Source organism: Rhagoletis pomonella, unplaced genomic scaffold, assembly GCF_013731165.1.
Source record: "Rhagoletis pomonella isolate Grant_MI unplaced genomic scaffold, Rhpom_1.0 Rhpom_scaffold_00001, whole genome shotgun sequence".
In the NCBI taxonomy this organism is placed as follows: Eukaryota; Metazoa; Arthropoda; class Insecta; order Diptera; family Tephritidae; genus Rhagoletis; species Rhagoletis pomonella.
Genome location: NW_023458555.1, coordinates 10,191,265 through 10,216,004, shown reverse-complemented (window position 1 = coordinate 10,216,004; position 24,740 = coordinate 10,191,265). Strand labels below are relative to the sequence as shown.

The window sequence follows — 24,740 nt, the reverse complement described above, 5'->3', positions numbered from 1 at the left end:
TTTTTATTGCCCAATGTAGGTGTCATCGAAAAAAGTAAAAAGGCGACACCTAGGTTCAGAAGAAGAAAATTTTCGAGATTGTCTTATAGAACTACTTACGACTTACATATAGGTGTACGGCGAACTTTTTTTTGTTTGCTTGTAAGGTGGCACGGTCTAATGTTCACACTATCTGGATTTTGGAACACATTCAGTTTCACAACGAAAACAGCTGATTTCGTCTTAAGGAAATGGTTGTTGAAATCAATCTGATTTCGTTGAAATAAAAACCTAATTTTAAATTAATTTACCCCACGTCTCCACCTTCTACTAAATCTGTTTTAACATCTGTCAAATTTCTGTTTTAACTTTGTCCCGTTTTCTTACGTGGGCAACTTGCTCTTTTAACATTTCATTTTCAAAATGGCATGAAGCCAATCACGTAGATGCGTACCCGCGCTATAAAATGAAAACTGAGTTGCCAAACTACGAAATGACAGTTGATGTTAGGACAGCGACGGTAAGAAATTCGGCAAGACGGTTATATTTTAACAGTAGATATTTTCGGACTTCATCTAACATTTCTGTCTTAACACGGCTTTTTTAAGAGAATCTGTAGAAGGTGAACACGTGGGGTAAATTAACGAAAAATCTTTGTGTTTCAGTCCGGACACCTTATCCTAATCCAAAGCAAATCGTGCTGAAATTCCGTAATTTTGCGCTGTAACAACTGTTGCTAAATTAAGTAGTAGAAATGAGGTTATGTGTTTTTTGGTAATGCCTAGTTTGTACGAAATTAAGTAATTTACGCAATAATGTGAACATAGTTTAAAGAAACATTTAACCAAAATGCATTTTGTATTGTTTTTTTTTTTTTTGAGAGAATAACGTTGTGACCAACGCGCTAATAGTTTTTGTATGATGTCTTGTAGCTGTATGCAAGTATGTACTCGTAAATATGCATGAAATGAGTTTAAAAATGTACGCTCATGCTCTGTAATGAAGATATTTTACGTTTGTAAAAAATTAGCATGCCACATTCATACCACAGACAAGGTCACAAAAACAGTTCTATTTGCTTTAGTTTGTTAAATGGCGACCCAAAAGTAGACACACTTAAAGTGCGAGGTAAACTACTCAATAAATTTTTTAATTATACTATTTTAGAATTTTTGGTGAGTTCAAATGATTTAATAGAAATGACTCAATAAAAATAAAAAATCATCACAATCTATCGTGGCTTTTAAAGCCCTATTCCCACGCCCATGATCAAACTCATCGCATGACTATGGTCTTAACTGCGGCGTCTAAAACTATGACGCAAAACCTAGACAACCATCATTCTTTTTCTTATGGCCTACTGAGTACGTGACAACGACTAAACAATGCTTAGATATATTCTGCGTTATAGTTTGTGACTAAACAATAGTGATGCGATGAGTTTTTTTGTTTAAGGCGTGGGAAATGCGGTGTGATCTACTTTTAGGCGCGCATTTTACAGGCAGTTGACGGCGTTTTTGCTTCGAAGACACGTATACATGTTCTAAATATATTATAGCACGACAATGTTTCGGAAACCTACGAACACGAATATTCTTTTTTTAAGAACAACTGAGGTACTTACTACATTAACAATCAGAAATTGAAAAAAGTTATATTAGTCATTGACCGAAAGCGTTAAAAAATTGTATGAATAAAAAATACTTTTTTTTTTAAGTCGATTTTGTGTACAGAAACCAAGCCTATTTTCTACATGTTGTGTTAGGTTTTTTATTAGATTTAACTAATTTAATAAGAGAAATACTGCGAGCCGAGCAACATTCATTAATGAGAGGAGAGCGAAGAAGATTATTAATTAAGAAAATAATGCGCCGTTAAACGAAATAGTTGAGTGACGAAAAATACTTATTTTACACATTTAAACATTATTTACGGTTAAAATTGAGCGTGTGGAAACAGAGAAATTACGGTGGGATAAAACATTATTTATTTTATGTAGTTCTGTACTTACTTTTGCGATGAAAAACTGTGAATGTGTACAGTTATTAATTTTTTGTGCGGATTGGATGAGAAGAGAATAAATTACAAGGGGTTATTTTGATGAAATCTTACGTTTTTTTTTTTGTTGGATTTACTGGAAAATTTCAAAATCGCACAGAACAATTTTGGAGAATTTCTTCGTTAGAAAAACCAATTGACACAATATAAATGAATGGACGCCTGTTGTGACAAGGTCGGCGTTGAGCTGGTGTCTCTTCTGTGTTACAAGTATCAATAAAAATGAGAGAGAGAGAGAGAGATTATTGAGTACCTAGCGAACGACAGTTGCATGCTGCAACGTTACTGTTCTGAGAAGGCCATCGATTTTAGCATAATTAAGGTCCTGTCAAAAGACATATAAAACTTGCAGTCATAAAGACCTTGCAGTAGAGGCCTTGCTCAATATCGATGTGAAAATAATGAAATAAATAGATAGGCTTAGATTTGAAACCTCGCCTCTTTTTATTCTTGCGTGGAGGCAGGAGACAGCGAACATGTTCACTGGTGGAAGGATGAAAGAGTTGACCGTCGGGGTCTTCTGGCACGAGCTCTCCATCGACATCAAGTCAAGTCTTCCAGACTGCAGTTAGTGTCGCCTTAGGTTGGGATTTTAAAAAGTCAACAGCCCGATAGGAGAAGAGTAGAAATCACATCTGATCCCTGATGCCGCAATAGCCTAGAGGATGATGGAGACCTCCATGCTCAGAGCCCTTCATAAAAGATTTTGAAACAGGTTTAATGATAAGGAGCAGGCAGACTTAGTTTTTTTTTATTTCTGGCGGCATAGTTTTTCGAAGAAATCGACAATCAAAGGCTGAATAGATTCGTAAAAAATTGCAATGATTTGAGGACACACATTAACAGGTTGGGGAAAAAGCTTACCTCTGGGTACCAAAATACATAGATTATTTGGTCGCCGAGTTAACTCCTTAATAGAAGCTAATTGCAACAATCCTTTGAGTTGCTTGGAAAATCATTGTCATTTGGACCAAGGAAAAGTAATTTAGGCTTTGAATGCAATAAACAACTAAAGATAAGATCGAGAAATAGAGCCATGGACCGTAAAAAGCTGTTTAAAAAGCGAAAAAATTGCTTATACGAAGCTGAGCAGGAAGAAAGTGTTGCCAGATGATATTTTCAAAAAAGTTTGAATGAATTCCTAGGGAAAAATTGTACTTTCAACAAAAATAAAAAAAAACTGTTACATTCAATAACGAAGGAATTTTTAGAATTATTGGAATGCAGTTGACCGTTTTTTAGTGAAAAGGGGAAACGTAGCACCTCCATCCAAATCTAAAATTTTGGCAAAACTGTAATTGTACTAGGAGGTAATATAAAAAAAAACTGTAAGCTTGACTGATTTACAGTTAAAACTGAGAATATGGCAACATTGGTCGCTAAAACAAAAAACATTCCCTGCTGGTAAAATTAATTTTTTAAAGAAATTTTTGTTTGGACTGTCGACTCTGTTATTCCTTTTAGGCTTCCAACAGTTCATTTCATATATTTTATTCGGTGTCAGGTCGGGTGGTGAATTTATGAAAACCGTAATGCAAAAAAACCTTCAGACTATTATGGTACCTTAGGCGGCGGTTTCGGTTAGAGCAATTTTTATTCGCGCGACATCGCTTTGACAGTGAAATGCCTACATTTGGTTTGTTGAGGTTTCGGGAAGCCACTTAACCAATGTGAGCGATGTCTCGCGAATTCGCGCGAATAAAATTCGCTCTTACCGAAACCGCAGTCTAATGCCGAATTTCCACTAGGCATTGAAATGACAAAAAAATTTTATGCCATTTAAAAAAAATGCCACGTGGAAATGAACTTAATGGCCATTTTTTCACATAATGACACGAAAATTTCTTAATGCCCAACTTTGTCATTTGTCATTTTTGCCATTTAATGCCTAGTGGAAACCGCAGCCTAAGTCAGTGAAAACAAGATTATTTTCTTTTGTATATATTTAAATATACTTTGTACTTTTAAATTTTGCCCTATTTTCGAAGTCTCATAATTTTATGGTTTTAGTATATCGTAGCATCACTAAAAATAGAAAAAAAAAAACAAAAAAATACGTATGGATATTTACAGCCAGGCGCACTTCGCTCATTTTTACACTCAGCACACATAAACATCGCTTATATAAAAATCGCTCTCACCTTTTGGTGTTATGCTTAAATCTGAATCCGATGAACGCCTGCACATCTCCGTCGGCACCTCCTTTGACGCGACCGCTGCCGAATTCGTCACTGCTGTTGGCGCGGCCCCATCCGCTGCAGTACCCGCTACAACTGCTGGCGGTATTGTTGTGACTGTGCCTGCGCTGCTGCTGGGGACTTGTGTCGTCGTCGTCGTCTCTTCCCCATTCAATGCCAACTTCGATGGACTGGATGAAAGTTTGGCGCGACCGCTGCTGCCGCCGCCACCACCGCTGTTGCTACCGCCCGAAATAAGCGCTGCTGATGATGACGCGCTAGCACTCGGCATGGACGCCGCTGCGGCGACAATAGCTGCCTGTGCCGGTGATGCGAAGCGTTTCAGGCTGGGACTGTCTGTGATGCCGGAAGATGCGGCGGCAGCAGCCGCTACCAAGGCGCTGTTAGATGCCACCGCTGCTGCTGCTGCGTTAATCTCGTTCAATGACCTATGATGATGCGGATGATGTTCGCGTGGGCGGTGATGACGATTTTTGGTGCAAAGTAGCGGTGTAGATGGCGATGTGGTAGACACAGGCACGGATACGAGCGTTGGCGTAGGCGATGACGGCAATGGTAATGGCAATGGCAATGGTGGTGGCGCAAGCAAGTGTGAATTTAGATTATTACTATTGTGATTAGTAGACTTTTGAATTGCACTTAAATAATTGGGGGAATTGGGGACATCACCGGGAGGACTAGGGGAGCGCTGTGGACTACTAATACTACGACGATAAATATTGCCTACTGCGTACTTTCTGCTAGTTACTGGGGTATTAGCAATAACATTTAGAACGCCAGTCGGCGCAGCACTAACTGTGGCTACGCTAATTGTGCTACCACCTAAGATCGGGGTGGGTATATCATTGGTCTCTGAGGCGCTACTATCGTCCAACTCTGTCGAGACATCTTCTTCTATAAAGGGAATCTTCAAATCGGTTTCCGAGGGTGTGGGAGTGGAGGGACAAATTTTAAATACAGGGCATTTGTTATCGGCAAATGATTTAATGGTGACTGGCAAATAAGCAGAGCTTGCGTCGGAATCCGAAACATAGCCATAGGCAGAGGCATTAGTAGCGTACATATCATCTTTGGTGGTGGTTAAATCGAACTCTTGAGCATTAATGGCATTGCTGGCGGCGCTGCGTCTGAGATTGATGAGCGAGCGTGAATGCGAGATGTGTGTGGTTGGTGGTGTAGCGCACACATCGTCATCCCAATTAAGACAAATCTCCGGCTGTGAGGAATAATATGCTTTACTATCTTCTGATGGCGGTTGGAGTAGCAGAGATTGTGGTGGTGGTATTGAGCGACGTTGTTGCTGTGGTGTTGGTGTTGGCGTCGGCGGATTTTCGATTTTCTTTGGCTTTGAGTGTATAAAATCCTGGAAAAGAGTCAACATGCAAGTGAGCAAAATTTTTCTAGAAATTTGAGTCGAGTGCATTCGGTCGAAGCGTACACTCAATTCAACGATGGGCAAAAGATTAACGTAGTGCAAGTGGAATCTACGAGAGAAATTTTAAGGGAACACTTCCTGAAAGTTTTAAACTCCCAAAATGCTCATAAAGTTAAGAATAGGAGAGAAAAAAAGCAGACGAAAACTGCTTACGAAAGACCGATAGAAACTATATTTTCATAAATAAAAAATGAAAAAAATTTTCATGAAAACAATTGTGAATATTACATTAGAACAACGTGTACACTTACATTTGACACATACTGTATATTCAAAGTGATTTATCTGCATTTTTCACAAAAGTAATATTCTGATATAAAAAATCCATCTTAGATTTAATTTAATTAGAATTAACTATTGAAATTCAAAATTAAAATTTCCATTGGTGATGACAGTTAATTCTAATTTCAGAAAGTAGTTTTTGTATAAACGGCAGATCAGTCGCATTGAATATAAGCCCCCGAATTACAGATTTTCTGCTGAGTTGAACAAGAAGCAGTTACAAATTTCCTACTGGGTTAACGCAAATTTTACCCATACCGAGAGCTGAGATGTTTACTCATCAAAAACGAACCTTGTACTCTACGTAGAGTTCAAGGCTTGAATTTACGACAGGAGAATAAGAATAAGAATAAGGAATGATCGGTTTTGTGACCAATCTATTTTTTTTTTAATTTCAAGCTCTCAATTTAAACCTTTGGCATCTGCGAAGCTAAATTTAATAAAGCACGAATACTTTGGGAATTTTCAAGCTTTTGGGAAAGTTTTCCTTGTTCCTCCATAATAATTCGTATGCGATTCCACCCGCACTTCAGATAACCGAACTGCCCCTGCACTCTCACCGCACCTGCACATGTTGCGACAATGTTTTCAGGTCGCGCATCAATGAACGCCGCGGCGTTAGATCTGTCAAACTGTCGTCGTTGCACTCGAATTCGCTGGGTTGTATCCACTTGGCATCCATCGCTTCGGTGTCTTTGCAAATTTTCAAATATTTCTGCATTTTCACAAGTTCCACCTCCTCTTCGCGTGCAATTCCACGCGCCAACTCCGCCTCTGAACCAGAGCTATCGGAATTGCTCAACGACAGCGTGTTCGTTGAGCCCGAACGAATTGTGCCTGTGTCGTGTGCGCACATCATCAGCTGCTGCCGATGTGGCTCGTGTTGCGAGAATTCACCAAACGGATGACAGCCGCCAATGGCGCCGACCACATCCACACAGCTGTTGCTATCGCTACGCCCACAGCTACCACTCGCCAGCGATGGTGTATTATAGCGGTCGTCTATGTTATTGTTGTTGTAGTAGAAACGCGCTGCCTTGCCGTGCGCGCGTTGAAGTTCGAGTAGTGCGTCCAATTGCGTCACATCATCGGGACAGATGTTCGGGGAGGAACGTGTGCTGTTCGAATATTCAGATATTGATGCAACTATTGGCGCGCCGAGCTTGTGGGCAGCGTTGCCGCCGCCGCCGCTGCCGGTCTCAACGCTGCCTCTTACCGACGAATCTGCACTGACCGAACGTAGTATTTCATGATGGGCATAAGCGCCGCTGCTGCGCTTTACAGTGGATTGACGCTGATGCAAAGCTGATTTTGCACCGACGCTGCTGCCACCAACAGTACCAAGCACTTTGTGTTTGGCTTTGAAACTCTGACGTCTGCGCAAATCGTAAGCGGTGCCAGTGGAACTACGTCCCGATGAACCAGAGGTTGTGGCATCATCTTTGTTGAGTGCGCCACTGATGCAGAGGCTGCTTAGTGAACGCGAAGTGCTGCTGGGTGATTTTGAATCGACGCTATCGGCGAATTTGCGCATAAATGCGTTATATTTCTCATTGAGCATATTTCGTGAGGTGTGTGTGAAGCGCTTCACATGATGACGCAACTTTTTCGGTGGCTTCTCGCCGCGCTGATCCTCCTGACGCATTAGATCGTGCATGATTTCGTTGTCCTCCATGACGCCCGTGTTGGTGTGCTGCAAATCGAAGAGTATCGATGAGCGCGACTTGTGAATTTGTAGTTCACAAGGACGCGGTTGTTCGGCGAGATTGATGTGCGAACCTGTCAGAAATTCTATGTACTTCATTGTACGCCTGACGCCAGCCAGTAACAACAACAACAACAACAACGTGGCAAGATTCGGAAAAGTTTTGATTAAGGACAGTGGGTGACGCGCGATTGGTTATACATAGTTTGGGGGGTTTTTTTTTTGTTATTTGCCAAAACGCAAAGCAACGAGCAACAACAACAAACGAAACGAGCGAGCGAGATAATTAATATGTACATATGTTTGTATGTACGTAAGTGTACAAAACGCATTTACATAAATGGATTATGCGTACGAAACGAACAGGCAAATATGCGAGCCATGTGGGGTTAAAGGTAATACAACAAAAAAAATAAGTTAGTTTTATTAACAAATTTCATATAGCAATACGCGTTTTATTGGGTGTTTTGTACATTTATGAAATTAATTTATATTCGATTTTGGTTATTCATTAATTGTTTTATACGATTTGATTTTATTTACATACATACATACATCGGAAAATATGTATTCGTATTAGCAGCGCACAAATGAGTGGGACGAGAGAAGAAGACGTTTGGTTGGTTTGAGGAAAGGGAAAAGATTTGTTTTTAATTGAATAACATAGTCATTGCTTAAGAATGAAAAATTAATATATTTTATAAATACATAAATATTTAGTTTAGGTAAACACACATAAATGATAGACAACGTTTAAAAAGTAACTAGCATAAAATTGGCATTTATTTGTACCAGAAGTGAACTTGACACTAGTTGATGGTGACTCAAAAATAAAAAAAATAAAAAAAATCAGTTACAAGACCAAGTTTAGTAATCGTATTTAAAAAGGTATTTTTAAGTACTACACTATATCCCTTTAATAATAATAGTTCCTTCTATAGAAAATCAACTAACTCAATTTCCTAGATACATATGTAAGTATGTAGCTAAGGGCTAGTATCCACTAGTGTTGGGCAGTGCATCGACATCAAAAGTACTCAGAACTCGATTTTTAAAAGTATCGATACTGAGTACTCCAAAGTACTCAGTACTCAAAAAAGAAGCCGAAAGTACTCATAACCTCACATAACTCGATCAGGAAGTACTCAGTACTCAGTATTAATGGTCGAATAGGTGCTTAAACGTACTGAGTTCTAATTAAATTTTCCGGCAGTGGAATTCTGACTATCGCTACGCTAAATTTTCATCGCCAAAATTCTCTAAATGAAAAGCAGTGGGGCCTTAAAGTATACTACATGGCAAAGTAATTGCTGCAATGTGTAATCAGCCAAATTTTGCTGTATAAGCGCCATGTAATTAGATGTTGCGTGTTGTTGGGCGCGGCTACTATTCTTTTGGAGATATGGAGATATTTGGCGATCAAAATTGGCGATAGCAAATGTTGGAATCCGGCTGCGACATTCGGAAATGATTGTGTTGAATTTCAAGTTTCAATACGTTTCAAGTACAATACCAACAATACAATACAGTCAGCCATTCAATTGACGTAAGTTGGGTTTTTAACGCAAATAAAGTCTGGATTTTATATCGTACATATTTTTTAATTTAACTTTAGCGCCATTCGCACGTTTAATAATATACAGCATTATTGTGGGAAAACGCAATCAAAGTTTAATGAATTCATACAGTTGGTATACGAAAAGGCAGATGGAAAGACACATATCTTCGCCATTTAGTCATCTGTTAGGCTGAACGTATTCTCCTCATCAAGTTTATTAATACAAAACTCTCCAAAAACGAAAATTTTGAATTATATCGCTTTATTGTTAAACGTGCGAAAGCCAAATTTTAAGCAAATCGGTGGATAAATACTTCTTCTTCTTCTTATTTGGCGCTGTAACCGCCTAAGCGACTTTGGCCGAGTTCAACAAAGCACGCCAGTCGTTTCTCCTCTGTGCCAACTGACGCCAATTGGAACCGCCAAGTGAAGCCAAGTCCTTCTACACCTACCGAAATTATCTTCTGGGATATTCATTTTGTGGCAAAAAAAAAAAAAAAAAACAATCAGACAAACTTCGCCTTTATCTTTGCCGTATAAAAGGAAAAATTACACAGTACAAAAATTTTACAAAAATGTTACTCAACACGAATTTTTCCGAATACAGTACTTGTCCAGAGGGTCTGAGTTTTTTTAAGGCGGGTTAAGGTTTTAACATTTTGGCCGAAAATTTGTCAAAAATTTCATGTATAAAACGACTTCAAATGAAATATCTGCCCTCAGACTTCTATAGCAAAATTTAAGGTGGAATTATTTTATAGTAGATTTTAACTTTTACCGTGGATCTACGGTAAAAGTTACCGTGGCGCATGTGCGTAGACACTGCCATAATTATTATGAGACGACGTAAATCATATCCGTCTTGAAATAAACGTCCCGCGAGAAGAAAAAAAAATAAAAGTCCCATATAATTATTATTTATGAGAAGACGAAAGTAATTTACATCTTAAAATAATCGTCCCGCGAGACGAAAATAACTTTTCCATTGTTCAGTAATATTTATTGCGCAATATTTAATTTTGTTTCTTATAATCGTTATGGTCTCTGCTTTTATCGCCTAAAATTATCTACTGGAATGAGGGCACACAAAATTACCTCTACACTTCTTTTTATTTCTAGACATTCATAAAAAAACAATGTTAGGATTTAAATTTGCCAAAAAACTGCCCGAAGCAAATTCAAAGAAACACAAAAGGTTCCACAGACATACAAATGAGCCCCCAAAAAAAAATTGAATTAAAATTCCGAAAAGTTCCAAAAACAAAGTTTATTTTTTTAATAAATACTCGAAAAATCCCAAAAAAAATCTTTAAAAGCTTCGTAAAAATTACGAAGCCCGAAAATATTAATATTCAAGAAAAAATTTCAAAAGTCAAAAACTTCTGGAAAGATGCCTTAACATTAAAAAAGAAAATTTGCCAAAGTCGAAAAACAACTGAAAAAAGGGCGCTGTAATTACGAACCATTTCATCTCGTGTTATAAAAATCTTTAAAAAATTGTACAATTTAGTCTTGCAATGAATAGTTCAATTCTGGTACAAACAAGTTGAAATAATAAAACCTTTAGAAGTAATAGTACGTAACATGATAAAAACATTACAAGGTAAATTCATTCTCTCAATTCATCGATCATGATTCTTTTTCTGACGTTTGCCAACATTTTGAAATCATATAAAAAATGAACAAAATTAAGTTGCAGCTGCTGCTATTGAATGCATGTTGGAATGTAAGTAAGTAAGCTCGTAAGTATGTACATATGTATGTTATTTGAAAGAAGTTTTTGCTGAATGCCTTTGCAAATATAATGCGTTCAATAAGACTCAAAGAACAACCTAAAATAAGAGTCCGAATGTAGTAATTTATGAGGCCGATAAGAGCCTCAAAAAGAGTCTGAAATGGTTCATATATGATGAGGCCAAAAATTGTTTTAAAAATAGTCCAAAATGAGCCGTATATGAGGCCAGTAAGAGCCCAATATGACTCATATTGTGGCTCATTTAATGTATGAATTTAAGCTCATATAAGTCGACCTTCGGAGGAAGGGAAACACCCTTATATCGGACTCTTAAATAAGCTTATTATGAGCGTAATGGCTCCGAAATTGGACTCCTTAAAGACTCATTTATGACTCCAAATGTTTGCTGGGAATAAAATTGTTCACAATTGTTGTTTTAAAATTATATTGTTGGTAAACGTCAGACTGCCTCTGAATGGTTTTACCTTGTTATGTTTTTATCATGGTACGTACGTACGTTTGGGTAATGCCATCACTCATTCGCCATGTTGTACTTTAAAGTAACCACTGCAAATGTTAAAGCATTGATGTTTTCGTTATGTACTTATACTAGAAAATAGTATGTATTCTAATAATAATACATGTTTCGCGTTAAAACTAAACTTTATGCCATAGCAAAATGGAGAGATGATGCCACACATATGCCTACACACGAAGCTCTAAGCATATGCATGTAAGCACACTCTTGTCCTTGGCCTTATTCATCTGAACGACTACATACGGATGTCTATGCATCATTGTCGCAAAAATAACTGCAAACATTGCTGATAGTGCGCGTGTGTGTAAGTGCGCGTGTATTTACGTATGCCACCAATAAATGCTTTATGCTTTCGCAGGCACAACGGCTCTAGCGCACAAACTCGCGCACACACACAAATACAGTACATATAGGCATATAAGGAAAATTAAAAAAGTCGACTAAATATGTATGCAAATTAGATATTCATACAAAGCAGTACTCACTCTTCAATTAGCGCATTATCTGCCACTGCTGTTGTCGCTGTTGACTGGCTGCTGGTTGTATCTTTGATCAATGTCACCGCGGTACCAATGCCACGCGCCACCACACCGACATCTCCTTCCAAGTCGAAGCATTGCGTATAACCAATAACGGCATTCGCGCCCATATTAATGGCCTTGAGACCCATTTTTCGTTGTACCTTTTTGAGATGGTGAAAAATAAGGAAGAACAATATGCAATGAGCTTACAAGACAAGCAAACTATGTAATTATACAGAAAATACTTACTTGTCCCGACAATTTCAGAAACACAACCTGTCTGGCTTCATTAGAAGCGCGTGGTGTACGAATCTTATCTATCCATTGATATTCGGGATCATCGTTGACCACTAGCTCCTCAACGAAACCGTGTATCATCTGCGCGCGATAGCCAAATGGTATACATTGTGCTATAAATTGAATGCAATTTTCATTAATATATATATCTAAAAAAAAAGAATTGTAACATCTTACAGTGGAAGAATGGTATGCCACAGGAACTCTGCCTGAATTTATTTAAATCAGAAAATAGATCTACTTTGACAATCACATTGACTTCACCACGTATACCATGCATTGTATCGAAAACTGGTATCCAACCAGATAGCACTGTCCCCTTTCCATGCGAAGTCGATCCAGACATTTCCAAGCATAATGGATTCAAGCTTATATGCACCTTGCCAATAGCATCGTTTGCAGAGTATGTGTCATAATCCATCAAACGTATTTGCAATGGTTCATCTTGCAGCTCGGCATCGTCCACCTCAAACCGAAACCTGGAAAAACAAAAGCGCAAGTAAACAATAGAGTATGCATTAAAATATACATATGTATGTATAGAAATACTATGTAGATAAGTTATACTTTTGTGTACACTCTCATACAAGTTACAATGCATGAATACCATCGTTTAGTTAAGGAATGCTAGAATTTATTACTAGCTTGATACCAAACATTTACGTAAACGTCTATGCCCATGTTATCTTCAGCTTATTATCGCTAAACATTCTCTGATAGCATTTCAATAACATGATTTAAAATAAAGTTTTTAAAATTAAATGTACCCCAAAAAAGATATACATATGTAGCCATATAAATAACTAAAACAAGCCTAGTCCTACCGAGCTGCACCCACTTACCAGTCAGTATTCCACTGTGGATTTAAACTTTTACGACAAACGTCGGTTTTGTGTGTGACATTGCCCAGCTTTATTTCAACATATGCATCAGTAGTATCACTACTCCGGTCCATTACGGGCAAATTGCGGCCCGCTTTGATTTTCACACCAACTTTGCCTGGCATTTTTCACAGCTGCTGGCTATCACTTTTGATGATCCTCCGCCTCCTGACTCGTTTTAGTTTTCTTGTGCATACACATACAAACACAAACGCCTCTGCTTTTTGGCAAATTGGCCTTTGATTTAACACGCTTTGCACGCAGTTTTACTTCCTTTGTTTCCAGCAATGAATCCCTCTGCCTTTTACCACTACATTCACGATCTACCACGAGAACGGAGACTTTCCTAAATTAAATAAAATGCAATTTTTAAATGTAATTATTATTAATTAGCGAAAAATAAGAGAAAACTGCACCTCCTTTTAACACGACCAGTTTATTGTGAAGGAAAATCTTTTGCACTGTTCCCAAAATATCCAAGAGGCTGTCAAACTTTGAGAACAGTACAGGGACCATGTAGGAAATTCGGCAATTAGGCGCAACTAGATTACAAGTATAAAGCGAAGCGCACATTTGTGCGATTCTTTCGTTGCGAATACATTGCGAGTTCGGATGCCAACTTCGAATCCGCAAATGTGCGCACACTTGTGTGATTTTTGCGCGTCGAGTTCCGATTTAAAACTCTCTCAATATTCCATTTTTTCGTGTATTTTTGCATTCGGCGTGTCCAAATCATACAAGATAGTGTTATTACGAACGTGTTCTATTAGTTTTTGTACATTACAATTTTTTTTCTTTACATTTATTGCTATGACACCTTTCTTCCTCTTCTTTATGCCTTCAAAACGCTGCGAGCCGCGTTTCGAACGCATTAAAAGAGAGGAACATTGAATGTGCGAAAAATTCACAGCGACGGAATCGAATTTATCGAACTAGCATTTTTAAGTCGTATCTCATTGGTCGCAGAAGTGATTCCTACACCATTCTCCTCATTTACTGAGAAATGTCAAAGGTTTTAAGTAACGTCAAGCGCAAAAAGTTTGTTGTGGAATTTCTCGCCTAAAAAGCCTGAAAGACTTCGAAAGGCGCAACGCCTGGAAAACCTACTATGGAGATTCAGCTTAAGTCCGAAATACAATAACGCAGTGGCAGTGGCAGTGGCAGTTTTTCGAAATCAGCTGTTTTTTTTAGCAAGAATGATAGAATACAAGATTGCGCCAATCGAGCTGAGAGCAACTGGCCATGACGTCAAAATATACCACAATGAGAGAGCAAGACGAACTCGACAAGAAAAAGAAGAAGCATCGATCAAAAAGCAGTATTGCCAAGTTTTGAATTTGAAAAAGCACCAAATTTTTATTGGTGTATTTTATGGACTTTATATGAATACATAATTTTATTGTAAGGATGCCGATTCAGATTAATAAAAAACAATGTTTCTTGCACAACGGTCGATTTCTTCTAGCATGATTGAAGGTGCTGCACATATTTCGTTGTAGCTTATGATTGTCACTGTGCACTGTGATTTTGTTTAAATTTTTGTAAAATTGCTTAGCACACTTACGATTGCTATAAATTTTGCTTACATTTTTTAAGATTTTCTAATTTGAAGTCTTCAAACTAAAAACAAAAGCACCAAAAACGCACCAAGCACAAAACTCAAAAATTTTCGCATTTTGAATACCCACTAAATTTGGTGCGAAAAGCATCAAGTTGGCAACAGTGAATGTTAACAAAAGTATATTATGACGTCAGCGATTGGGTGGATGCTGTCAAATTTACGAAGAGAGGGTTAGCGGTCCGCGAATGGCGCGACCTATATTTTCTGGATCGTGATTTTTAAGAAAGTGTGGTGTCCAATGAAGCGTCTCACAATACAGCAGTGGCAGCTGGCAGTACTGCTCAGTTTAGCCCAAATTCTAAATTCACTGCCACTACCTTCATCCAAGCAAACTTCGCATGCTGAATTTGACATAAATAAAATGCAGTCAAGTCACTGAAGCATAAAAGACAACAACAAAACTGTACACAAACAAAAGGGAATGTCAAAAAAAGCAGTCACTGACAACGCCGTATTGTATTTGCTGCGGCAGTGACTGCCAATATTAGCAGTAACAGTTGGCCTTAATAATGGTCTATCTACATATATATCAGCTAGCAAAGTAAATTTACGTTCTTTGGTAGAATTGTGAATGCAGCTTAATGAATGCACAATTGTTCTCGTGTATTTATTCCTTTTTTCTGTTCGACTACCCTCAGCCCGTTACCCACAATCCGCTGCAATTCTGTTTACCGCATTATGTAACTTCAAAATTTGTGAACATAAATTTCTCGCACTTGGCAACCATGTCCAAACAAGGCGGTCAATCAGGGACCACATGCAACCCTGTTTATTAAAAATCGATATCGAATGCGACGCCATATTTTTTCACAAATTTCTTCATGTGTGTTAATTTTTTCGCTCTTGGAAAATTTAAAAAAGCGTGGAATTAAGTCCTGAATATAATATGAAAATACAAGAAATATTAATTTAAGTGTATATTTTAGAATATAAGTCAAAAGTGTGTAAAATATAAGTGGGAAATAGGAAATAATTGCGTAAGAAAATTTTCACTTCATACGGTTGCCGGGTTGACTGCTGTATTGCAGCCCATAAAAGTGTAGAGAAAAGATATTTTTTTGTGTGCTCGAAATTTTCTGTATTATTTGTAAGTGCAACTAAAGTTAATATAAAATGGAAGCAGCACCCGTAACAATGGTTGCACCGATGGGTGCACCAGTACCACGTGGTGGTGGTTATCGTGGCAGAGGTGGACCAATGCGTGGAAGTTTTGAAAGGGGTCGCGGTAGAGGCATGGGTCGTGGCCATTATATGGGTCGCGGTGGCGGCATGATGGGTGGACCGCCACCACAAGGTATGGGACCAGGCGGACGTGGAATGCGTGCGCCTAGAGGGTCCGGTTATCAAGGTCGAGGAAGTTATATACCACGCGGTGGTGGCCCGCCAATGCGCGGTGGTCGTCCACCAATGTACGCCCAGCGTAAGTACAGCAGTATTAATTAGATATATATTTTTTGAAAACGAAATTCCACAATACACACAATAGCAAAGCAACATACGGGTGCTGAAAACAATAAAACAGTTTCACCTGTACCAACAGCAAGCTCGGTCACACCAGTACCAATCGCAGACGGCACAGCGCCAGAAATCGCCGCAACTAATAGTGTTGCTGTAGCACCGGAAGCCGCAGTTGCGGCCCAAGTACCCATAAGCTCTAATGGTGGTGTGAGTAGTCTACCACCAAGGGGACCACCTCGGGGTCGCGGTTCATTCTCTCGAGGACGTGGCGGATATAATCCACACTTGAATGGTGGAATGCATGGAATGCACCCTGGTGCAGAACACGGTCAAATGCCAATGCGCCGTGGTGGCCCACCACGCGGACGTGGAGGATACGGTCAATCGATGGCTCGATCGCCCATGCATTCACAGCCACACAGTGCTAATACCCAAATTGCTCCGGTACCGTCACTAAAGCGGGGCGCACCCGGTGGTCCCCCAGGTCCCAAGCGTGGGCGTTATGAAGGAGGTCCCTACTCACAAAGACCCATGGCCCCTAAATATCACCAACCTATGCAGCATGCAGCACCAATGGCTCCACCATCAAGTTATGGTGCTCCACCCAGCCATCATCAACATCAACAAAGGTACAGTTTATTGTATACTTTTTATTAAATTTTCAGCAATATATGTCATGTTCACGTATAATTTCAGCCATCACAGCTATGCAACGCATGATCAATCTCAAGCTGTCGATCCGTATGCCCAATCTTATGCAGCACCAGCTGCACAAACATACAATGGGTATGGACAAAGCGGGTATGCGTCTTCAGCACCACAAGCGAGCAGCGCATATTCAACACAGGCCACCGAATACGATCAAGGCCAATACCAGACTTATAGGTGTGTATGATATTAGATTTTTGGGTATAAGTTAATAAGTTACCGAAATATGTTTGTTTTTTGCAGCTCCAGTAGTTATGGTACTCAACAAGATACGCGATATCAAACATACGGTCAAGATTATACACAACAGTATGGCGCGCCTGCTGTTGATTATAACACTGCACCGCAGGCGGACTATTCGCAGCACGGACAGCAGGCCTATGATGAACGCGCTTATGCTGGTTATGGTAAGTGTTGTTAATGCTAAGAATAAATATTTATGAATCAGTGCCTATACGTGGGTGGTAGAACCTTTTTTTTTATATTCAAACATTTTTGCTGGGTTTCAATTCCAAGGGGTATCTAGTAGAAAGAAAATATTGAAAATAATAATTTAAATTATGAACGATAGCAAAAAAGCTTCTTCTCATGGAATTTTGCATTTTCATGTAGAAAGAGTTGCAAAGTGAAGAAGCCAATGTTTTTCATATGTGTCTTGGAGTAGCGGAAACCAAACAGTGGTGAGAACACCATCATATGAAAGCTAAAACATTGCTCTAAGTCACGCAATCATTGAAGAAATGGAGGATGACCAAGGATTCAGAAAACAAACCATGTGTTACTGTGTTACGAAGTCAGCATTAAAGCAGATTTATTGAACTATGTAAAAATTTTAAATTATGTGAGGAAGCGGTGGTTGCGTTTGTTCTCTGTTGTTGTAGCAGCATACAAGTTCCCCAAAGAGTTTTTGAGGAGTGTTGCTGGAGTGTGACAGTCCTTGGCGAAATATAAATCAGGGTCGTTCCGGTTACGTAGACCCGACTGTCGTGGGAACGCTAGTTTGTTCTCTGTTTTATATCAGTTATGGTAAAATTAAATCCATTATTTTTACATTAGGTTGAAGTTTCTATTTAGCATGATCCGATTTAGGACAAATATGTGCAGTTTTCTATGATAACTACTTGCCATTTTGAAGACAGTTCCAATATGCTGTTTTCATAGAAGCTCTGGTACCTAAACGTGTCGGTGGAAATTCGCTCCATAAATTTTTTTTGTGCTGGTTCGGTTCCCACCCACCCATACATCGAGTGTTAAGCTTATGTGCAATCGACAGCTGTCGGTTGCTTTCGACGATTTCAATAGTTTTATCGATAATACAAAATTTGGAACCGGAACAGAATCGACGAAACAAAATTTGTGCGTGATTGGCTGTTACAGTATCAGGTCCATAAACACTTTACATGTTTAGCTGCCTGGCTTGCGTTTTGGTCTTTGTAGAAGATAAACTACAAAATGCATTTGTATGTGCAGTTGTGTTAAAAAAAAAAAAATGGTAGTGCGACGGCGCAGAATGATAAAAACTATTTTTTGACGTGTTCTGCTTCACAACTTGTAGAGTTGTGATGAATTATTCAATTACTATTAATATTAAAAGTGAAAGTGAAATAGAAATCGACACTTTTATTTCAGTTTGCCATTTTATGAGGTATTTCCCTATATGCACCACAAAAAAAAAATGTGGGGCTTAACTTGAGAAACTCTAAAATTTTAAGGAAATAAAAATGTCTTCATAATTAGGTGTTTTAAAGTTATTTGACTATTTTCCAATGCAATATTACTAAAAATATGTGTGTGTTTGTATTGATAAACGAGAAGTAAAAATTATAGAAACAAATTAAGACAAAATGCACAAAAAAACCTCAGAAAAAATTGTTTCGATTGTACTTGTATTAATAACTGAAACAATAGTAAACTTTTGGTAGTCTGTGTTAAACTAAACTACATTCTTATGCGACCGGCTGTAAGTGCAATTTTGTGGGTTTGGCTCCTCGGTATATTTGAAGTGGTTCGAATGTGAAATTCTTCACAATATCATATTTCCTGATGGAAGATGCCTAGCTTTGAACAAAACATTCAAAAGGTAATAGATACGACCCAACAGAAAAATTGCGTGGGCCTTAAATTTAAATTAATTAAATCGAATTAATTAAATTTAGTACTATTGTTTTGTTTAAGCCCTAGTTTATAAAGAAACCAATATTTTTAATATATGAAACCTCAATTATTTTCGAAATATCTACACCTTTTCCAACAGTATTTCAGAAAAACACAAATGTATTTCAGAAAAGGCCAAATGTATTTCAGAAAACCTCAAATGTATTTCAGAAAAATACTTTTAGAATACAGCTATGCTTTTCTGAAATACATTTGTGCTTTTCTGAAATACATTTGAGGTTTTCTGAAATACGTTTGGCCTTTTCTGAAATACATTTGTGTTTTTCTGAAATACTGTTGGAAAAGGTGTAGAATCCACTTTTATAACATTTTTATTGGCATCCTTCATGTGAAACACTTGAGTTTCTAGTTTGTTACGAAAAATCCAGCAGCAGTACTATTTTTTTTGAACACAGCAAACGAAGTCAACCAAGCACAAATTTATCATAGCACTTTTCGTGCGAAATCTCATTGAAACTATATATTGGGAAAATAATGTATTTCTACTTGTAATCTCTATGTACATAAGAGTTGTCCAAAATACAAAGGAAAATCAATTTTTCAGAATTTTCCCGACGTCACTCCATAATAGAAGCCGCCTAACTTTTGAAGTTTTCCATATATTTTAGCAGTGCTGTAAAATTGTTAAAAACAAACACCATATTTTTACTTTAAAATTTTACTAACCTTTTTTTTTTTAATGTGAGTCACGTGGTTACGCGCACAAAGTAACCGGTATTTTCTGCATTTAAAATATATAGAAAACTTTAAAGCCCCGGTGGCGCGGTTAATTAATTGCACAGCTTCACAAAAAAAGTATTATGTGCTTTTGACATCACACTTTTTACTCTACTAAAAATCTTTCTCGTCGCAATTGCATAAAATTTTAATTGCAAATAAATCTCATTGTGCTTAGTTAAAGTCCAAAAAAATAACTAGCTGTTGTAACTATTTAGATTTAGATTTACGTTATTTTCGACTATACCTGCTAACCCAATTGTTATTTGTACCTGCTCCCACCCGTATACAGATTCACAGTATCAACAAAGCTATTCAAACGCAGCTGGTTATTATTAAAAGCGCAGTCAATGGAATGGAATGCGCCGTTTGATGGAACAGAATTCAACGCTGTGCGTAAAAAATTACAACTTTCCCGTTATAAGTGGAGAAAGAAATCACAACAAAAACAGCAGCACGTGTGCGGTGTTAATAAAATAAGAAAGTAAATGAAAATGTAGGAGTTTTATGCCAAATATGATGAGCATATAAATTAACTTCAATATTAATCGCATAGAACGTAAGTCAAATCACTTAATCTAATCACTAAAAAAATAAAATAAGTAACAAAATTTCATGCGCTAATTCAAAGAACTTCCAAACTGGGAAGTTCTGTGTACTATTTAGTACGCCACACACGTACGTATAATAAACACCCCCATCAGCAATTAGTAATTGAAGAAAGAAATCTATTCGATTTAAATGTTTAGTGTTAAGGCAGGAGAGTTAATCAATTAATTTTTGTTAAAACCTACTTTACAATAAAAGCGAAAAATGTACCGCAATTTCCCGCCATTAGCTTCCCGAAAATTCCTTAATACCCCGACCTTAGAAAAACAGCAACAAACAACAAAATATGGACAAAAGCAGAAGCTTGCTCTGCAAATATTCAAAAAAAAAATAAAAACAAGAATAAAATCGTACCAGTTATTTTAGCTTATATTTAAGGCTAAGGCTATACTATTGACGAATGATTTCTGATTTATATATTTTAAATATTTGACTAGAATACAATTTTTTGAATGACTATGCAAATAAAAAGAGAAAAACATGTGAACCCCACATTAAATTAACAAATTTTTTAATTGCAAGTAGCAATCATTCATATCTATTATTTTGTAAAATATTGCTGAAATGCGATAACTTGAATCATAACAACGTAAGCATGTTCTTAATATTTGTGTAAGAAAAAAGTGGCTTAAACAATTTTTGCAGCTGCTATCTTATTGCACACTGCAATGTTTGCTTTCTTTAGTTGTAAGTTCTAATTGATATTTTCACGCACTGAAACAACAGAAAATTGTATATTTTACGGGAAATTGACAAACTATTTTATTTGTTTAATTACATAACAAATATAGATATAGAATAATTTTTTTTTTATCAGGAATTATTATTCAGTTAAATTTTTACAAAAATTTTTTTATTTTTGTTCTCTGCAAAATTAAATATGTATCTATATGTACATATATATAGAAAATATATATCACAAACTATATCTGTATGTATCTATAAAGCAAATACACATAACTACACACACTACATACAAACTATTGCATGGTAGAACATGAGCAGTTCAATTCTGATATAGAAAAGCAACAAAGTTTTATGTTTGAGAAGGCTGCAGCACATGCGGCTAGTATTTCAAATAATAGCTACAGCAAATATGATAAAAACGAAAACTATGCTGATATTCAATAAAAGTTAAAATAACAAAATCGTTGCACCGAATTAATTTTACTCCAAAACATAAATCAATGAAAAAACAAAAACGAAAGAACAAAAAGAAAAAAAAACAATCTACAATATTTATAAACGGAAAAGTGCAATTCTTATTACAAAAGCATTGAATATTTTCGAGAATGTGTGAATACACCGCTTTGATGCGCCCAGCGAAACCAAATGCTAAAAGCTTTTATGTTTTACGTTTATGTTTAAAATCTGTTTACGATTTTGTATTACTATGGGCATAAAAAACGCTAAGAGACTAAGAACTTTACAAGCTTTAAAATGCGAACCAACTGTGATAATCCTTTCAGTATAATGGAAGGGGGAAAAAGTTAATTTTAGTGACAATGACACTTTTTTTTTGTTTGCTAGAAGATAAAGATAAGCACAAGAAGGACAATTGAAGAGTGCATTACATGCCCGCAATTGAAAATTTAAGCAGCGGTAAAATTTGATTTTTTTTATTGCTGTAATACGGAAAAAATTCTGATCTAATGGCTGTTTTCTTAAGTAGCTTTTAAAATTGATCTGCACTTTAGAATGAAATTTGTATTAAAGGGCAGAAATATGGTAAAAGCTACTTGAGAAAACGGTCCCTAATCTAATAAAAATTATTTCCTTTCCAATTATCAGGAGTGTTCTCGTATTCAAGATTATCCAAAATTGTGGAAACGATTGCATTTTTTGCGTTCTCGGAGCCAAAAAAAAACTTGCAATTTAGGTGAAATTGAGAGAGCCAAAAGCACAATTTCTAATGGAAATATTTTTACTTGCGAAAACTTGCGAGTAATGCTGGATTTCCACTAGGCATTAAATGGCAAAAATTACAAATGACAAAGTCGGGCATTAAAAAATAATTGTGTCATTTCCACATGGCATTTTTTTAAATGGTATATATTTTTTGTCATTTCAATGCCTAGTGGAAATTCGGCATAAGAAAATCAGCTGACCACAAACATATGTTCGTAAATAAACAAAAGAAAATATGGGCTTTGCGAAATATTTATTACAAATTTTATGCTTGTAAACAGAGAAAAAGGGAGTACAGTTAAAATAATATAAATTACCAAATGGACTACCTGTGGCAACTGTGGAAGTGATCAGCTGTTTCGAAACTTGCTAGTTTTTGAAAATTTTGTGTTTTCACAGTTCTATGGATATTTTTGTCTCTTTGAGAGCGAATGCTGCTAAATTCTTTAAATTTTTGCTGCTGTATAATTTTGTCTGGAGAATACGAGGACACTCGTATAGTTTAAAGATGCGAGTTGAACCTTGCCGTTATGTAGTAAACGAAGTGCCGCAAACTAAGAGTACAGTCACACGTAGCAATGCAAGTGCTTTTACTGCGCATTTCATTGTAAAATGGCGAAAGTGAAAGTCCCCTCTCGCGTTGTAAACAACCGAAAACTACTTTTTTTACCTTTTTTTTAAATCAATTTCGGAAACTAAACTCAGAAAGTTGGGCCTGCAATTAAAAATGCGCGAATCAATTTCAAAAATTAAATTACTTTTCGAATTTATTTATTTTGTTGCACTTTTCGGAATCACTTAAATCGCCACGTCTGACTGCCCTTTAAACAAAGAGAAACAAATAAATTTTCACAATTTTTTGTTAAGTTTTTTTTAGATTAGATTTTTAGACGAATTTCCAGTCTGAATATCCGTCATATGGAAATGCACTATTTAAAAATTTATTTTAATCTTACTCGGCGTTGTTTATTTGTTTTAAATCTTATGTAATTTATTTTACGTGATTTTTTACTATGCAATTTATGGTGTCTAATTTGGTGTATAAGTTGAGTCTGATGGAAGGAACTGAAAATATGTGATAAAATAGCAATTAAAGCATACGTTCGCTTAGAAAACTACTCATAACTGAGATCCATAAAAAAAGAAATATTTTTTATAAGTCCTATATATATAATTTTTGAATTCAGAATTTAAGAACTTACAGAGGTCTAAACATACATAACTGAAAAATATCTAAAATCAAAGAAAAAATGGTTCAAGGCAAACAATTTTACGTCTTTATAGAGTCCCTTATATTTAAGTTGGAGCAAATAAGTTAAAATTGTCGTCATATACGCCATAAAAAGGTACTAAATTCTGATTTTGCCATTTAAAAAATGTATGTATATCTAGATTTTTTTTTAGTAGGTACATGAAATCGCCGTTCCTAAAGAAATAACGATTTTAGTTCAAATGCCTTGTGATTAAAGTATTCTCATTAATTAGTGAGCGACCGCGTATCAACAAAATGCAAAACCGCGTATTATTTTGTAGAGAGTAAAAACACTGAGGTGGTTCACACTTGGCTGGTTATCAGGTTAGTTGGTTAAAAATTGTTGTTATTCTGTAGGGTAGTGTTGTAAACTGAATAAAAAATAAAACCACATAATCAGATAATCTGATAACCTGGCAAGTGTGAACAACATCAGTCATATTTCAAAATGGTTTTCTTTTTTGTTAAGGAATCGCATTTCAGGCTAGTATATCTCAATACGAATGGATAAGGCTTCAGCCCAGAGCTTCTGTGGGCAAATCCAATTTTTGGCAGCAAATGTCAGTTAGGCGGTTTTGCAGAACCACGATTACGCGGTTTTGTACTTTAAACGACGATATAATATTATTAGGCCAGTTTGTTTTTAATATTTAATTTCAAACACTAAACAATGAAATTCAATTACAATTCACACATTCATTAGAAATCATCAGTGTAACGAAAATGTGTAAGTAAGGTCGAATCAAAAACAAAAAAAAAAGGATCGATCTGGATCGGTTTCGACCAAAAAATCGCATTCGATCGGTAACTTGTATTTATGATAGAAAAAATTAAAAAAAAAAAAATATCTGGGTCGGTTTCAGCCAAAAAATCGCATTCGGTCGGTAACTAGTATTTATATTAGCAAATATTAAAAAAAAAATATCTGGGTCGGTTTCGACCAAAAAATCGCATTCGGTCGGTAACTAGTATTTATATTAGCAAATATTAAAAAAAAAATATCTGGGTCGGTTTCGACCAAAAATCGCATTCGTTCGGTAACTAGTATTTTTAACATAAACTAAGTATATTTATTCTTTACTTAGGGGTGGGTAGTTTTTTTTTT

At 36.7% G+C, this 24,740-nt stretch overlaps 2 protein-coding genes across 4 annotated transcripts in view; one reads left to right on the top strand and one right to left on the bottom strand.

Moving 5' to 3' along the window:
* Positions 1 to 13,684, bottom strand: part of LOC118738536 (C2 domain-containing protein 5) — a 19,096-nt gene extending 5,412 nt beyond the window's left edge. Inside the window, exons 1-7 of one of the 2 annotated variants that reach the window (XM_036469482.1) lie at positions 13,604 to 13,684; positions 13,149 to 13,533; positions 12,484 to 12,785; positions 12,259 to 12,419; positions 11,974 to 12,170; positions 6,518 to 7,763; positions 4,179 to 5,598 (exon numbers count right to left, since the gene is read on the bottom strand). In XM_036469482.1, coding sequence (XP_036325375.1) covers positions 4,179 to 5,598; positions 6,518 to 7,763; positions 11,974 to 12,170; positions 12,259 to 12,419; positions 12,484 to 12,785; positions 13,149 to 13,312 — 3,490 coding nt within the window. In that variant the 5' untranslated portion in view covers positions 13,313 to 13,533; positions 13,604 to 13,684. The remainder of the gene's footprint in view (positions 1 to 4,178; positions 5,599 to 6,517; positions 7,764 to 11,973; positions 12,171 to 12,258; positions 12,420 to 12,483; positions 12,786 to 13,148; positions 13,534 to 13,603) is intronic. The other variant, XM_036469476.1, reaches the window with a different exon arrangement.
* A 1,896-nt stretch (positions 13,685 to 15,580) lies between these two features.
* LOC118738518 (FHA domain-containing protein FhaA) lies at positions 15,581 to 20,460 on the top strand. 2 transcript variants are annotated; one of them, XM_036469465.1, is made up of 5 exons: positions 15,581 to 16,228; positions 16,349 to 16,895; positions 16,963 to 17,151; positions 17,218 to 17,381; positions 20,159 to 20,460. In XM_036469465.1, the coding sequence occupies exons 1-5, from the start codon at positions 15,922 to 15,924 to the stop codon at positions 20,203 to 20,205; spliced, it is 1,254 nt and encodes a 417-aa protein (XP_036325358.1). In that variant the 5' UTR covers positions 15,581 to 15,921; the 3' UTR covers positions 20,206 to 20,460. The 2 variants fall into 2 exon arrangements, with proteins under 2 accessions (XP_036325358.1, XP_036325351.1); XM_036469458.1 differs by having other exon boundaries at positions 15,582 to 16,228; positions 16,295 to 16,895.
* The last annotated feature ends 4,280 nt before the right edge of the window (positions 20,461 to 24,740 follow it).